This window comes from Suncus etruscus, chromosome 1 (genome assembly GCF_024139225.1).
Source record: "Suncus etruscus isolate mSunEtr1 chromosome 1, mSunEtr1.pri.cur, whole genome shotgun sequence".
Classification (NCBI taxonomy): Eukaryota; Metazoa; Chordata; class Mammalia; order Eulipotyphla; family Soricidae; genus Suncus; species Suncus etruscus.
Window position 1 is genome coordinate 13,715,466 of NC_064848.1, and position 14,398 is coordinate 13,729,863.

At 47.8% G+C, this 14,398-nt stretch overlaps 1 protein-coding gene across 1 annotated transcript; it reads left to right on the forward strand.

Moving 5' to 3' along the window:
* Window positions 1–6,966: 6,966 nt before the first annotated feature.
* SCAMP5 (secretory carrier membrane protein 5) lies at window positions 6,967–14,033 on the forward strand. Its single transcript, XM_049778420.1, has 6 exons — window positions 6,967–7,035; window positions 8,069–8,197; window positions 11,152–11,308; window positions 12,760–12,861; window positions 13,280–13,397; window positions 13,676–14,033. The coding sequence occupies exons 1-6, from the start codon at window positions 7,029–7,031 to the stop codon at window positions 13,868–13,870; spliced, it is 708 nt and encodes a 235-aa protein (XP_049634377.1). The 5' UTR covers window positions 6,967–7,028; the 3' UTR covers window positions 13,871–14,033.
* The last annotated feature ends 365 nt before the right edge of the window (window positions 14,034–14,398 follow it).

Here is a 14,398-nt window from a genome sequence, read left to right on the forward strand (position 1 = left end):
GAAATCCAATATGGTCCCTGAGTCTGCCAGGATCGATTTCCGAGCACAGAGTCAGGAACAACCCCTAAGCACTACTGAGTGTGGCCCCAAAACAAACAAACAAACAAACAAACAAAAGGAAACTTGGGCCAAGTGCTAGTCCTGTGAATACCCTTGGTGGTATCTGGGAGACCACACGTGGTGCCATATTGCTTGTGTGCAAGGCAAGTGCCTTACCTGCTGTACTTTCACTGGTCCCAGCCCTAAAATTCTTTTTTAAATTCTGTTTCTTGAAAATAATTTTTTTTCTGATACCTAGCAGGGCTCAGGGCTTACTCCTGATTCTGTACTTAGGAATTGCTCCTCATGGTGTTCAGGGGACTATATGGTGTGCTAGGGGTTGAATCTGAGTCAGCTGTGTACAAGGTTCTATCTGCTTTGCTATCTCTCTGGCTCATCCAGAAATTTTTATTTTGACTTCTGCTTTCCTTAAATATATCCTTCATGCCTGTGATTTAGAAATCCAGGATCCATAGGGCTGGAAAGATAGCATGGAGGTAAAGCATTTGCCTTGCATGCAAAAGGATAGTGGTTTGAATCCCGGCATCCCGTATCTCTTTCTTGAAAGCATAGCCAGGAATAACCCCTGAGCGACACCGGCGTAGCCCTCCCGTCAAAAATTTCAAAACCAAAAAAAAAAAAAAAAAAAAACCCAACAAGAAACAGAGGCCAGAGCGGTGGCACAAGTGGTAGGGCATTTGCCTTGCATGCAGAGCCAGGAGTAACCCTTGAGTACTGCCGGGTGTGGCCCAAAAACCAAAAAAAAAAAAAAAAAAATCCAGGATCCTCTAAAGCAGGGGTCTCAAACTCGCGGCCCGCAGGTCGTTTGCGGCCCTCCATACAAGATTTTGTGGCCCGCGGCCGACCTTCAAATATCGCCGTATTCATGATTATTCGCTTACCGAATAATTGCAATAAAAATCGCATTAGTAAGAAAAAAATCGCATTAAACATTTGCAAACCCCAAGCAGTTCTGTTTGGGGTATGCAAATGTTTAATGCGAGTTTTTGCGATTTTTTTTCTTACTAGTGCGATTTTTTTATTGCGAATATTTGGTAAGCGAAATCCCTTATGCGGCCCTGCCTCACTCTGACTTTGCCTCCTGCGGACCCCAGGCAAATCGAGTTTGAGAGCCCTGCTCTAAAGGGTCTTATTTGTATTTAGTTGTGTGTCTCTTTCAACCCTTTTGATTTACTCTCCTCTATTAATAACTGTCCTTTTCGTTGTTTGGTTATATATATTTTTTTGGGCCACACTTGGTGGTGCTCAGGGGTTGTTACTCCTGGCTCTGTGCTCAGAAATTGCTCCTGGCAGGCTTGGGGGACCATATGGGGTGCTGGGGATTGAACCTGGATCCATCCCATGTCGGCCACATGCAAGACAAAAGCCTTACCTATGTGCTATTGCTCTGGCCCCTATGATTTGTTTCTGGATTACACCTTGTAATGCTCAGAGGTCACTCCTGGTTCTGCACTCAGGAATCACTCCTGGTGGATCTTGGGGGACCACATGGGATTGAACCCAGTTTAGCAGCGTGTAAAGCAAGCACCCTATGTGCTGCATTATTGCTCCTGCCCATAATTTATCTTTTATGACTTGAACATTTGCCTTGGAGGATGTATAATAATATGGATTTATCAGGTTTTCTGTGTTTCTCTTCTGATCAGGCATTTGGCAGCAATGTTTCTTAGATAATTGGTGTCCCTCTAAGGGTATGTGTCATATATAACCATTTTTTCCTTAGTCATGCTGTTTGGTCATTTGCTTTCTAAATTGAGCCCTCTTGTTTTAGAGGTACCTTTTCTCATGGGATTGATGAAGATTCTGCAGGTAGATCTCTGACTGTGACTCTTTTCATCAGCCAGTTCTCACAGTGGCTTCACAGCTGATGATACCCCTTTTATTGTTAGTTCTTACCCAGGACTTGAAAAATGATGATTAAAAAAATATGCCATTCCTGGGGCCAGAGAGATAGCATGGAGGTAAGGTGTTTGCCTTTCATGCAGGAGGTCATCGGTTCGAATCCCGGCGCCCCATATGGTCCTCTGTGCCTGCCAGGAGCAATTTCTGAGCCTGGAGCCAGAAATAACCCCTGAGCACTGCTGGGTGTGACCCAAAAACCACACACACACACAAAAAAATGCCATTCCTGGGGCTGGAGCAGATAGTACAGCATGTAGGCTGTTTGCCTTGTACACAGTTTACCTGGGTTCAATCCCCTGTATCCCATATGGTCCCCCAAACACATCTAGGAGTAATTCCTGAGTTGCAGAGCCAGGAGTAACTCCTGTGCAATGTGAGATATGGCCCCAAATTCAAAAACAAACAAACAAACAAACAAACTATGCCATTTGAGGGGTGGAGTAGGGTTTGAGTCATATCTGGTGGTGTTGGGGCTACTCCTGAGACTCATTTCCATGACGCTTAGGGACTGCATTGTGCTGGGGATTGAATGAGGTTTGTCTACATGAATAGCAGGCACCTTAATCCTGATTTTTATCTTTTCAGCCCACATCTGTTTTCTTTATCTTTGGGGGTTGTAGTGGTAGTAGTGGTGGTGGTGGTTCGGACAACACCCAGCAATGTTCAGGGCTTAATCTTGGTTCTACAGTTAGAAATTGTTTCTGGTAGGGGCAGGAGAGATAGCATGGAGGTAGGGTGTTTGCCTTGCATGCAGAAGAACGGTGGTTCAAATTCCTGCATCCCATATGGTCCCCCGAGCCTGCAAGGAGCGATTTCTGAGCGAAGAGCCAGGAGTAACCCCTGAGCGCTGCTGGGTGTGACCCAAAAAATACAAAACAAACAAACAAAAATAAATAAAGGAAATTACTTCTGGTAGACTTGGGAACTATATGGGTTGTAGGAGATTGAACCCAGGTTAACTGCATACAAGGCAAGTGCCCTATCTGCTGTACTGTCATTCTGGCCCCCATATCTCCTCTTAACCATGAGTAGCCAGATCTCGAGCCCCTTGAATTCCTTTCTGCTTGCTCCTGTAGCATACCTGAGTGAGTTTCAGAGTCACTGCACAGTACCAGCAATAATCATGAACCTGATAACACGTACCAGTTCCTGCCAGTTGTTTCCATCCTTGAGGTTTATTCTTCTAAGAGAACCCAGAGTCTACAGATCAGCTGACTTGTCTAATTCTTCTTTTGAAGGTTATCAGCTTGTTGTGGAGATAGTGTCACTTGTTTTAGTCTCAGCTTTAGAGTTTGGCAGGCTTGGGGGACCATATGGGATGCTAGGAATACAACCCAGGTCTGTCTCGGGTCAGCCATGTGAAAGGCAAATACCCTAGTGCTGTGCTATCACTCTGGGTCTGGGGTAAATTCTTTCTTTTTCTTTTTTCTTTTTTGGTTTTTGGGCCACAACCAGAGGCGGTAAGGGGTTACTCCTGTGCCATTGCTCCAGTCCCTTGTTTTGGAATTATTGATTTGGGGTTCCACCAACAGTGTCCAGGAGCTTCTTCCTACTCTGTTCAGTGATCCCTGCATATTGGGCACTGAACCCTCCTTTCAGGGAATCATCTTGCCTCTCTCTCCCCTATTTCTCAATCCTCCCACAGGGACCTTTCAAACCTGCCCCTAAAGGCCTTAGTCAGCCCTGCCTACTTCTTTCAGCTCATTCCTGCTTCCTGCTTGCATTCTTTCTTTGGTCATCATGATTTCCTTATTTTTTATTTATTTATTTTTTGTTTTTTTGGGTGACACCTGGCAGTGCTCAGGGGTTCCTCCTGGCTCTACGCTCAGAAATCGCTCCTGGCAGTCTCAGGGGACCAGATGGGATACCGGGATTCGAACCACAGTCCTTCTGCATGCAGGGCAAATGCCTCATCTCCATGCTATCTCTCTGGCCCCATGATTTCCTTATCTTGGTTTTGGGCACACCCAAAGTGCTCTGGACTCACTCCAGACTTTCTGCATGCAAGAATCACTCCTGGCGGTGCTTGGGGGAACACTTAGGATGCAGGGAATCAAACCTAGGTTGGAAGGTACAAGACAAGCACCCTGTACTATCTCTCAGGCTCTTGGTTATTATGGTTTAACCTCACACTTGCTTGACCTCTGCCTAGATGGCTGTCTTCTCTGGACAGTTCCAGTCTCAGCTCTTGGCTTCTTTTTATCATCATCATCATCATTTGGTTTTGGGCCACACCCAGTGGCTCCTGGCAGGACTATACAGGATGCCAGGGATCGAACCCGGGTTATCTGTGTGCAAGGCAAATGCCCTATGCCCTACTCACTGTGTTATCATTCCAGCTCGTGGGCTTTACTTTAATATCTCAGTTTTCTGTTGCTTCACTTTTTTGATCCTTAATTTTTCTCAGCAGCCAATGTGCATTTTCACGTTGCTGACTGTCTCAAACAGAAGACAGAATCACCCGGTGTGTGATCAGGCTTTTATCTGTGGTGCCTACACATCCCAATAAGTAAGCCTGTGATAGAAATCAAGGCAAGGGGCCCGGAGAGATAGCACAGTGGCGTTTGCCTGCAAGCAGCCAATCCAGGACCAAAGGTGGTTGGTTTGAATCCCGGTGTCCCATATGGTCCCCCGTGCCTGCCAGGAGCTATTTCTGAGCAGACAGCCAGGAGTAACCCCTGAGTACCACCGGGTGTGACCCAAAAAAAAAAAAAAAGAAAGAAAGAAATCAAGGCAGGGTACAGAAGGGCTCAGTCTGTGCCTGAGATCAAGGGCTCTGGATCCAGGGCAGCCTTTTCTCTTTCAGAGATCTCTGACTGACTTGAGTTACTCTGTTACTGGGCTTTTTCCTAATGGGCTTCCTTCCCAGGGTTCTCTCCACACATGTTTTGGATTTTCTGAGGTTACTGTACTTTACTGCATTATCATTGAGATTTGATAACATTTTTGTTTGTTTGTTTTAGGGCCACACCCTGGCAGCCCTCAGAGGTTACTCCTGGCTCTCTGCTCAGGGCAGGGGGGTGGGGACCACATGGAATGCTGGGATTTGAACTGATGACCTTCTGCATGAAAGGCAAAGGCCTTATCTCCATGCTATCTCTCTGTCCCCTGGTAACATTTTTTTGAAGAAAAAAAAAAATGGGTGTGGGACCAGAGCAGTGGCACAAACGATAGGGCATTTGCCTTTCACATGCTAACCTAGGAGGGACCAAGGTTTGATCGTTCAGCATCCCATATGGTTCCCCAAGTCAGGAGCGATTTCTGAGCTCATAGGCAGTAGTAACCTCTGAGTGTCACCAGGTGTGGCCCAAAAACAAAAAAACAAACAAAAGTGGGGGTATGGGGCAGAGAGATATTACATTTCCTGTTATCCCATATGGTCCCTTGAGCCCCGTCAGGAATGATTCCTAAGTGCAGAGCCTGAGTGATTCCTGAGCACTGTTGGATATGGCCCAAAAAAAAGGAGGTAAAGTGGGTGTGATCATAATGGCAAAGCGTTGAGAATATTGGTCTAATGTAGAAAAAAAATCTGTACTTCTATAGATTCATTCAACACTATTCACAGTAGCTAGAATCTAGAAACAACCCAAGTGCTGAGTGAGAATAGATGCGTGGCTAAAGAAACTGTTATGTGTATACAATGGGGTACTACACAGCTTTTTTGTGAAATTTGTTTATGTGTGGATGTATCTGGAGAGTATTATACTGAGTGAAATGAGTCAGAAGGAGAGGGATAGACATAGAATGATTGTACTCATTTGTGGGATATAAAAGTAAGTATAGTAGGGGGCTGGCAACACATGGCAATACATGGCCAACACAGAACAGACCCCGGTTCGAATCTCGGTATCCCATATGGTTCCGAACCTGCCAGGAGTGACTTCTGAGTGCAGAGCCAGGAGTAGCTCCTGAGCGCCACTAGGTGTGACTCAAAAACAAACAAACAAACAAAAAAGTATGGTAAAATACCCAAGGACAATAGAAATGAGAGCCAGGAAGACCGGTCTATGGTAGGAAGCTTGCCACAAATATCTGGGAGTGTAGTTAGGGTAGAGAAGGACTGTGACAGTGATGGGAAGGGTGGAAGTGATCCTTCTGGACAAGATCTGGGTGTTGAAAGGAGGTAAAGTGATATGCATGATACCTCTTTAGAAACAATATTGTAAACCATAGTGAGTGCCTAAATGGAAAAAAGGGAGGGAGAGATGGGGAGGCGTGCGGGAGAAAAACTGAGGACATTGGTGGTGAGAAATGTGCACTGGTGAAGGGATAGGTGTTGGACATTGTATGGCTGAAACTCAGTTGTGAACAATTTTTAATTCTATCTCATGGTGACTCAATTAAAACGTTTATTAGTTAGGAAACAATATTGTCAGTATTACTAGATGAACTAGAAAAGGGTGATGAGGGCAGTCAGGGAGATAGTGCAGCAGGGAGGGTGTTTGTCTTACATGCCACTGAACTGGGTTTGATCTTTGGCATCCATCGTAAACCCAGCCAGGAGTGTTCCCTGAGCACTGCCAGGTGTGACCTAAAAACAAAAGCAAACGGAGAGAAAAACAAGGTGCAATAAAATATGAAATACTGACTTGCCACAGAAAGTGTGAGCACCCAGAGGAAGGTCATTGGTGGCATGGGGCTATGTTCATCGGGTGCTCCCTCCAGGGGGCTCTCCACACTCTGGGAGTGGGGACCCCGTCTTGCCACAGGTTGCTACCAGGCATGTTGGGACTCGAAGGAGATGAATGGACTGAGCAGAAATTCTTACCTTTGGGGCTGGAGCAATAGCACAGCGGTAGGGTGTTTGCCTTGCTCGCGGCAGATCCAGAATGGACCTGGTTCAATCCCCCGCATCCATATGGTCCCCCTACCCAGGAGCGATTTCTGAGTGCAGAGCCAGGAGTAACTCCAAAGTGTCACCAATGTGGCCCCAAATCAAACAAACCAAAAAAAAAAAAAAAAACACCCAAAAAAACAACAAAAAAAGAAATTCTCACCTTTAACTTCTCTTTCCTTCCAGTTGAGGACAAGCAGGTGTGGGCAACCCTGAGCTGCCTGGTACCACGATGGCAGGTAAGGCGAAGAAGGGTCGTGTGGGGAGGGACGAAAGTGGGTGCAGAGTGGGGTCCTCATCCTAGTCCTCCTTCACTCATTAGTATTTGGAGTTCAGTTAGGCTCTTGCTGACTTGGTACCTGAGTTTTGCTTGTCATTCCCCAGCACACACAAATGATAATATGGCAAGTCCTCTAAGTTTGGGGACCAGGGATCCAGTCTTGGTTAATGAGCAATAGGCTGGCTCTGGCTCTGTCCCTCTGCTGACATAAATGTTCTCTAATATATATTATATCTAATATAAATATTATATATTTAATATATATGTGGAGGTTATTTGGGGCCTCACTCACCAGTGCTCTGACTTACTCCCGGCTCTGTGCTTGTGGGACTGACTCCTTGTGGTGTGGAGGCTCAAAGCTGGCTCAGCTGTGTGCAAAGCAAGTGTCCTACCCACTGTGCCGTATCTCCTAATCCAGCTCCTGGTGATCAGGATCTACTCCCAACTCTGTGCTTGGGGACTGTATGATGTAAGGGTTGAACTGGGATCAGCCTCGTGCAAGGCCAGTGCTTTATGCCTGAACTGCATCCAGCCCCACATTCTGAGAGCTGGGATTCTGGTCTGAGCTGTCTGGTTTCCAAAGGCTTACGTAAAGTCCACAATGCCACAATGCTGGAGAGACTTTTAGGGATCATCTAGGCAAGTCTTTTCCCTGGGTGGGGGACTTGGGTAGACCTGGGACTGGAGAAGGCTTGCAAGTTGGAATGGATGTAGGAAGCCAGGGCTGTCACTCATTCCCTCAAGCCCCCAAGTCCCCCATTTTTTCCTAGAGCCGGCCCAGCTGAGGAGGGGCTGCATCCTAGGGGAAGTATTTGTTGCTTTTATTCTTGCCAAGAGGCTCTGTGTTTGGAACCTCTGGTTACTTTGGGAATTTGCTACAGGCCTGAGAAAGCAGGGTCTAGCGGGGGAGTGGGATGGTGAGCTCAGGCTAAGGAAAATGGATGTTCAGAAGGGGGGCTCGAAGATAATTCATGTTGTATGCCTCACTGCAGAGAAAGTGAACAACTTTCCCCCGTTGCCCAAGTTCATCCCTCTGAAGCCATGTTTCTACCAAGACTTCGAGGCTGATATTCCACCACAGCATCTCAACATGACCAAACGTCTCTACTACCTCTGGATGTGTGAGTGCTGAAGAGGCAGGCAGGGAGAAGGGGAGGTGTTAGGTTCCAGGGGGTGCATGAAGGCCCTGCTCTGCTCTCAGCCTTACTCGCTGCATCTAAATAACCCACATATCGTCCCAACTCCCAGCAGGCTCCTCTCATGACCCAATCTCTGTGCTGGGACCTTTTTCCTCTGCCTCCTGCCTCCACCTCTGCTGCTTGCTTTCTTCCGCTTGTCTCCTACATGGTGCATCTGGCCAGGTCTATCTGAAGCAGCATCCTGTCTGCCTGCCCTCCCCTCGGGAGGAGTCTCCAGGGAACTTTTAGGCATTGCCCAGTGGAATTCTTATAAACTGTGATATTTACATAGGCAGACTCAGTTTCCAGTCCTGGAGGGGCCTTAAGGTGGGGAATGAATCTTTCCCTATGTTAGCCAAGAGAAGGAAGGAATGGGGCAAGTCTGGGGGGGTCTAATGGAAGGAATGAGGAAGTTACTGCTGCTGCTGCTGCTGTTTTTTCTATTAACTGATGTAGAGTGGGGGTGACCATTGGGGGAGTGCGATTAGAATGTCAGTGTGCTATGACACATACATATATACCCACTGAAGATTTGCCCTCAGATATCTGAGCTATGTGTAGGGCTTGGGGGTAGGACTGCCCTGCATATACTATTCTGCCAGGATCCTCAGTAGGCAGTGGCTTTCCTGGCAACATTTAGCTCAATGCAGAGGAAGTAGTGTTCATGTGTCCCTGAATGGGACGTGCAGGATGGGAGGAAGAACATGGGTGCAAGTGAGAGCAAGAGAAATGGAAGGAGTTCACAGCTGGATCTAGAGAGGGTGGAGTAGGGATGTGGATTCTGCTTTCCAGGAAGGAGTAGAGCAGCAACAGCAATAATAGGGGTGCTGGGTCAGGTGGGCTGGGGAGCAGGCTATAAACCAGCACAAACTCTGGAGACTGGGACTGACAGAATAGGACAGTGAGGAAGGCACTTACCTTGTATGTAGCCAACTGTGTTGAACCCCCAGCATCATATGGTCCCCTGATCCTTGCCTGGAGTGATGCCTAAACACAGGACCAGGAGCAAACCCTGAACTTTTTCAGGGTGGCCTCCAAACAAAAAACTTAGAAAACTAAGGCTGGAGAGATAGTATAGCATGTAGGGCACTTGCCTGGCCAACGTGGATTCCCCGAACCTACCAGGATTGATTCCTGAGCACAGAGCTAGGAGTAATCCCTGAGAATTGTCAGATATGGCCCAAATACAAAACCAAATAAGAAAAATAAAGGGGCCAGAGAGATAGCATGGAGGTAAGGTGTTTGCCTTGCATGCAGAAGAACGGTGGTTTGAATCTCAGCATCCCATATGGTCTCCTGAGCCTGCCAGGAGCGATTTCTGAGCATAGAGCCAGGAGTAACCCCTGAGTTCTGCCGGGTGTGACCCCCCCCCCAAAAAAAAAAAACAAAAAACTTTGGGAATTGTATTATGTGTGAAGAATAAGCATAATCAGTAAAAACAAAAATAAAAACAAACCAATTCCAGGAGATTGGGGGGAAGTAAACAGGGATGAAGACTGATACAATAGACACATACAGAAAGGGGTGTCCTCCTTGCAAGGAGGGGCCCTAAGATGGGGTGACACAGGTGTAGAGGTCAGACTCAGCAGTATTCCACCAACCCCAGGCTCTGGGAACTGCTCCAGAGAAGATCTGGTCAGGAACAGATTTAAGAGCCATAAATATCCACTAAGTCCTTCCAGAGCAACTCTCTGACGGGGGACACCCCTGGAAATGTGCATAGTCTTGAAATGCTTCAATGTCTGACTCAGGCCAGACTAGAGATACCTAGCTGCTTATGGCTAGCGTGGAGTTTACCTTCCTTAGGATTCCTCTGCTCCTCCCATCAGCCTCATGTTTCAGGACAAGAGTGCCTATGTGTGTTGTTCTGAATCATTCAGGCACCTTTGAGGTCCCTTCTGCTTAGGACTTTGTGATACTGTGATTCTGAGGTTTAGCTGCATTATTGAGGCAGAGAGTAGCCCCACTCTGGGGGAACTTCAAGTTTGGTTGATTTGTCCTTGGGGTATTATAAGTGTGATGTAGGTCTATAGGAGATCAAAGGCTTGGGAGAGGAATTGGAGTACAAGAGAAAAGGATGGCTTCTTGGAGAAGGTGGTAGGCTAGTTGTCTAAGAAAAGGATTCATTGATGATGGAGATGCCAGCCACTGCTGCCTGCTTCACTGCTCTGTGCGACAGATGGAACTCTGTCTCAAAGAAATGTTACCACAAAACCTTTTACTTCTTCCTCTTTGTGGCCCTGCCTTGCTTGTGAAAATGGAATATGGGTTTCCTATGCTTGGGTTTGGTGTTGTAGGTCTAGAAGAAGCTGATATCATCCTTTGGTATCTAGGGAACCACACCACCTGGTAGTTGGTGGGGTCAATAAAGAGAAGGCATGTGATGCTGGGGATTGAACCCAGGGCGCCTGCATAATAAGCACTTGCTTCAGCCCTCTAAGTCATCTCTAGCTCACAGGTTATTTTTATAAAGAGAAAAGCTCATTTTTTTTTTTACCCTCTCGGGCTTCAGCGTCCTTCAGCGATGCTTCCTGGGCTGAACCTCTGGGACTGAGCTCAGGATTTCTTAGATGGTCAGAGCTGGGAGTGGGGCGGGACTGGTGTGGGCTCCCAGCTTTCTTTCTTACAGACTTTACTTCTCTGTGTGTTTGTGTATGTCCTTTGTATGTCTGTGTGTGTTTTCAACAATTTTGGTTATGGCTGTGAATCTCTATGAATGCTGTTTGTGTGTGTCAACATCTCTGCTTGTCTGTGCTGATTGCATGTTTGATCATGGGTCTGTATGGAATTTTGGGTGTTTGTGTTCACGTATGTGTTCTCGTGTGTCTGCATGGGACTGGGTGTCTGTGTGTGTCTGCTGTCTGTCTCTCTGTGTGCATGGGCTCCTGGGTCTGCAGTGAACAGCGTCACGCTGGCCGTGAACCTGGTGGGCTGCCTGGCGTGGCTGATCGGAGGCGGGGGAGCCACCAACTTTGGCCTCGCCTTTCTCTGGCTCATCCTCTTCACACCCTGCTCCTACGTCTGCTGGTTTCGGCCCATTTACAAGGCTTTCAAGTAAGTGATTGGTACAGACCCCAGCTCCTAGCACAGTCTCTTTGCCCAAATATTTCCCCATCTCTTCTTTATTGTTTCTCACTCCCCCAAACTTGCTTCCCTTTGTTTAGCCTTGTTCTTTGACAGATGTGTCAAAGGAGTCACCTGTCTGGGTGGAGCCCAGGGAGCTTTCTGATTTGGTCCACATGGATTGTCTCTGTAGGAGTACATGGACCCAGCACACAACACTCTGTGTGCTAATGAGATCTTCAGTACTGTGCCAAAGCCTTGTGTTGGTGTTTCTAGGTATCATGCTGCCCAAGGGTATCCACTAGATGTTGAATGGGAAATCCATCCTGTGTGCCAATGGGGTTCTTGTCCCTGCTCTGGGAAGTTTATCTGTCCTAGTGCCAAAGTTCTAGTCATGACAAGCCTCAAATACCTTTGCCAATCAGACCGTCTCTGTATGCTAGTAGAGTATAGACTTGCTGTTAATGGAGTGTCCATTCTAGTGTAAAGGGATTTTCTGTCTCTGAGTTCTGGCACCGTTCATTATATACTGGTAGAATTGTATATTCCTTTCCCTATACGTTCTTTATCTCTGTTGCAGTGTAGCCAACTGTGTATGTGCCAGTGGGGCCAATCATTATGTATTGGGCCTGGAAGGGAGGAACAACAGTCAATTCAGGCAGCCCCTTCCCATGTGATGCTGCACATGTGGTTCATGGATGAGCTTTCATCTTTTGGAGCCTCTTTTTCTTTTCTTTTCTTTTTTTTTTTTGATTTTTTTTTTTTTTTTTTTTTTTTTTTTTTTTTTTTTTGTTTTTTGGGCCACACCCGGCAGTGCTCAGGGTTACTCCTGGCTGTCTGCTCAGAAATAGCTCCTGGCAGGCACGGGGGACCATATGGGACACCGGGATTCGAACCAACCACCTCTGGTCCTAGATCGGCTGCTTGCAAGGCAAACGCCGCTATGCTATCTCTCCGGGCCCTGGTTTTTGGTTTTTGGGTCACACCCAGTAGCGCTCAGGGGTTACTCCTGGCTCTATGCTCAGAAATCGCCCCTGACAAGCACGGGGAACCATATGGGATGCCAGGATTCGAACCACCGTCCTTCTGCAGGCAAGGCAGACGCCTTACCTCCATGCTATCTCTCTGGCCCCATATACCTTCTATTTCTTTTTTTTGGTTTTTGGGCCACACCCGGTAACGCTCAGGGGTTACTCCTGGCTATGTGCTCAGAAGTTGTTCCTGGCTTGGGGGACCATATGGGACATCGGGGGATCGAACCGCTGTCCGTCCAAGGCTAGTGCAGGCAAGGCAGGCACCTTACCTTTAGCGCCACCGCCCGGCCCCTATACCTTCTATTTCTATATGCTCTATTTACCCGAGGAGGCTAGGGGCCCCTGAAGGCAGGAACTTTGGCCTTCTGCCTATGTGACTATGTGAAGCTATCTCTCTTCTCCCCACAGGACTGACAGCTCCTTTAGTTTCATGGCGTTCTTCTTCACCTTCATGGCTCAGATGGTTATCAGCATCATTCAAGCTGTGGGCATCCCAGGATGGGGCGTCTGGTAAGTCTGCAATGCCAGTGTCTGGTTGGGTTAGTTGCTGGCTGTGTTCTAAGCTCCCTTGCCTGGAGGACACCTTGAGTTATTGGCTGAGAGAGGAGACCTAATTATGTAGCCAATTGGTTTTCAAACTCTTTTCTGTGCAGGGGGAAAAGGTTGAAACCTTGTAGTAGTTTTGTGGAGTGGAGAGCTTGGGCCTGTGTAAGATCTTGGGAGAACCCAAGGGAAGGAACCTATCTATGTCTATGGAGGCTTCTCCTGAACCTCAGGCCATGGCTCTTCCTCTACCCAGCCACTGGCCCTTTGGGTGTTCACTAATGTGGCCTGCCAATGAAAAACCATCCCCCTGTTGACAGTGGGGTGGCTGCTGGGGACCTCACCCCCACGCAAGGCAGCCCACAGCTGACGTTTCTCTCTGCAGCGGTTGGATTGCCACTATCTCTTTCTTTGGCACGAATGTTGGCTCAGCTGTGGTGATGCTTATCCCCACCATCATGTTCACGGTTGTGGCTGTCTTCTCCTTCATCGCCCTCAGTATGGTATGTGCTCACCACCAGAGGGAGAGGGCTGTTATCTGCAATAATTCCTTCTCAATGATGGAAGGAGTGTGTGTGTGTGTGTGTGTGAGTGTGTGTGAATGTGTGTGTGTGTGTGTGTGTGTGTGTTTCTGTGGAGAAACTTAGGGAGCTTTGCTCCAAGGGCACAGGTGGAGCAGGAGAATTGAATGTGCAGAAACTCATCACTGGCTTGCCCTTTTCCCCTGGATGGGCTCCTTCCTCCCTCTGATGAATTCCTTTTTGTGTTCTTCCTCCTGCAGGTCCATAAATTCTACCGAGGCAGTGGGGGGAGTTTCAGCAAAGCACAGGAAGAGTGGACCACCGGGGCATGGAAGAACCCGCACGTGCAGCAGGCAGCTCAGAATGCAGCCATGGGTGCGGCCCAGGGAGCCATGAACCAGCCGCAGACGCAGTATTCTGCTACCCCTAGCTATACATACTCCAATGAGATGTGAGCTGGCTGTGCCCACCAGGAGGTCGGCCGGGTGCCGTGGGCCAGTGGGGAGGCTACGGCCATATTGTCTGTTGTGACCAAGCAGGGTTCCCCTTTCTCTTTTCTCCTTCCCCACTTTGTACAAAGAATCAGAGTTCTATATATATATATATGTACATATATATGTATATGTCTCTCCCCTTGCTCACCCCTTGGGCTCCACTCTGCACCGTGGGAATCGTGGGCTGTTTGGGGAACAGTCTGGGGCAGTGGTAGCTGTCTCTGTGTCCTCTTGTGAAATAGTGTGCTGTGAAAGTCTCTGTTGTGGTGCTAGATGTATGTTTAGAACTAAACCAGCCCCTCTCCCTCCACCAGGCTGCCTGCACGAGCTCGGCCCAGGGACTGCCTCATGGGGTGGTGCAGAGAGCTTGGCCCCCTCCTTTGGGTTATGAGCTACACATCCTAACCTGGTAGTTTCCTGGGAAGCGACAGTGTTTAGCACTCACTGGTGGTGATGAGAAGGGAGAGGACATAGAGAACAGCAAGGGAA

Coding starts and splice junctions, on each gene's coding strand:
- SCAMP5 (XM_049778420.1), top strand. Junction 11,309..12,759: donor CCCATTTACAAGGCTTTCAA/GTAAGTGATTGG, acceptor TTCTCCCCACAG/GACTGACAGCTCCTTTAGTT. Junction 12,862..13,279: donor ATCCCAGGATGGGGCGTCTG/GTAAGTCTGCAA, acceptor TTCTCTCTGCAG/CGGTTGGATTGCCACTATCT.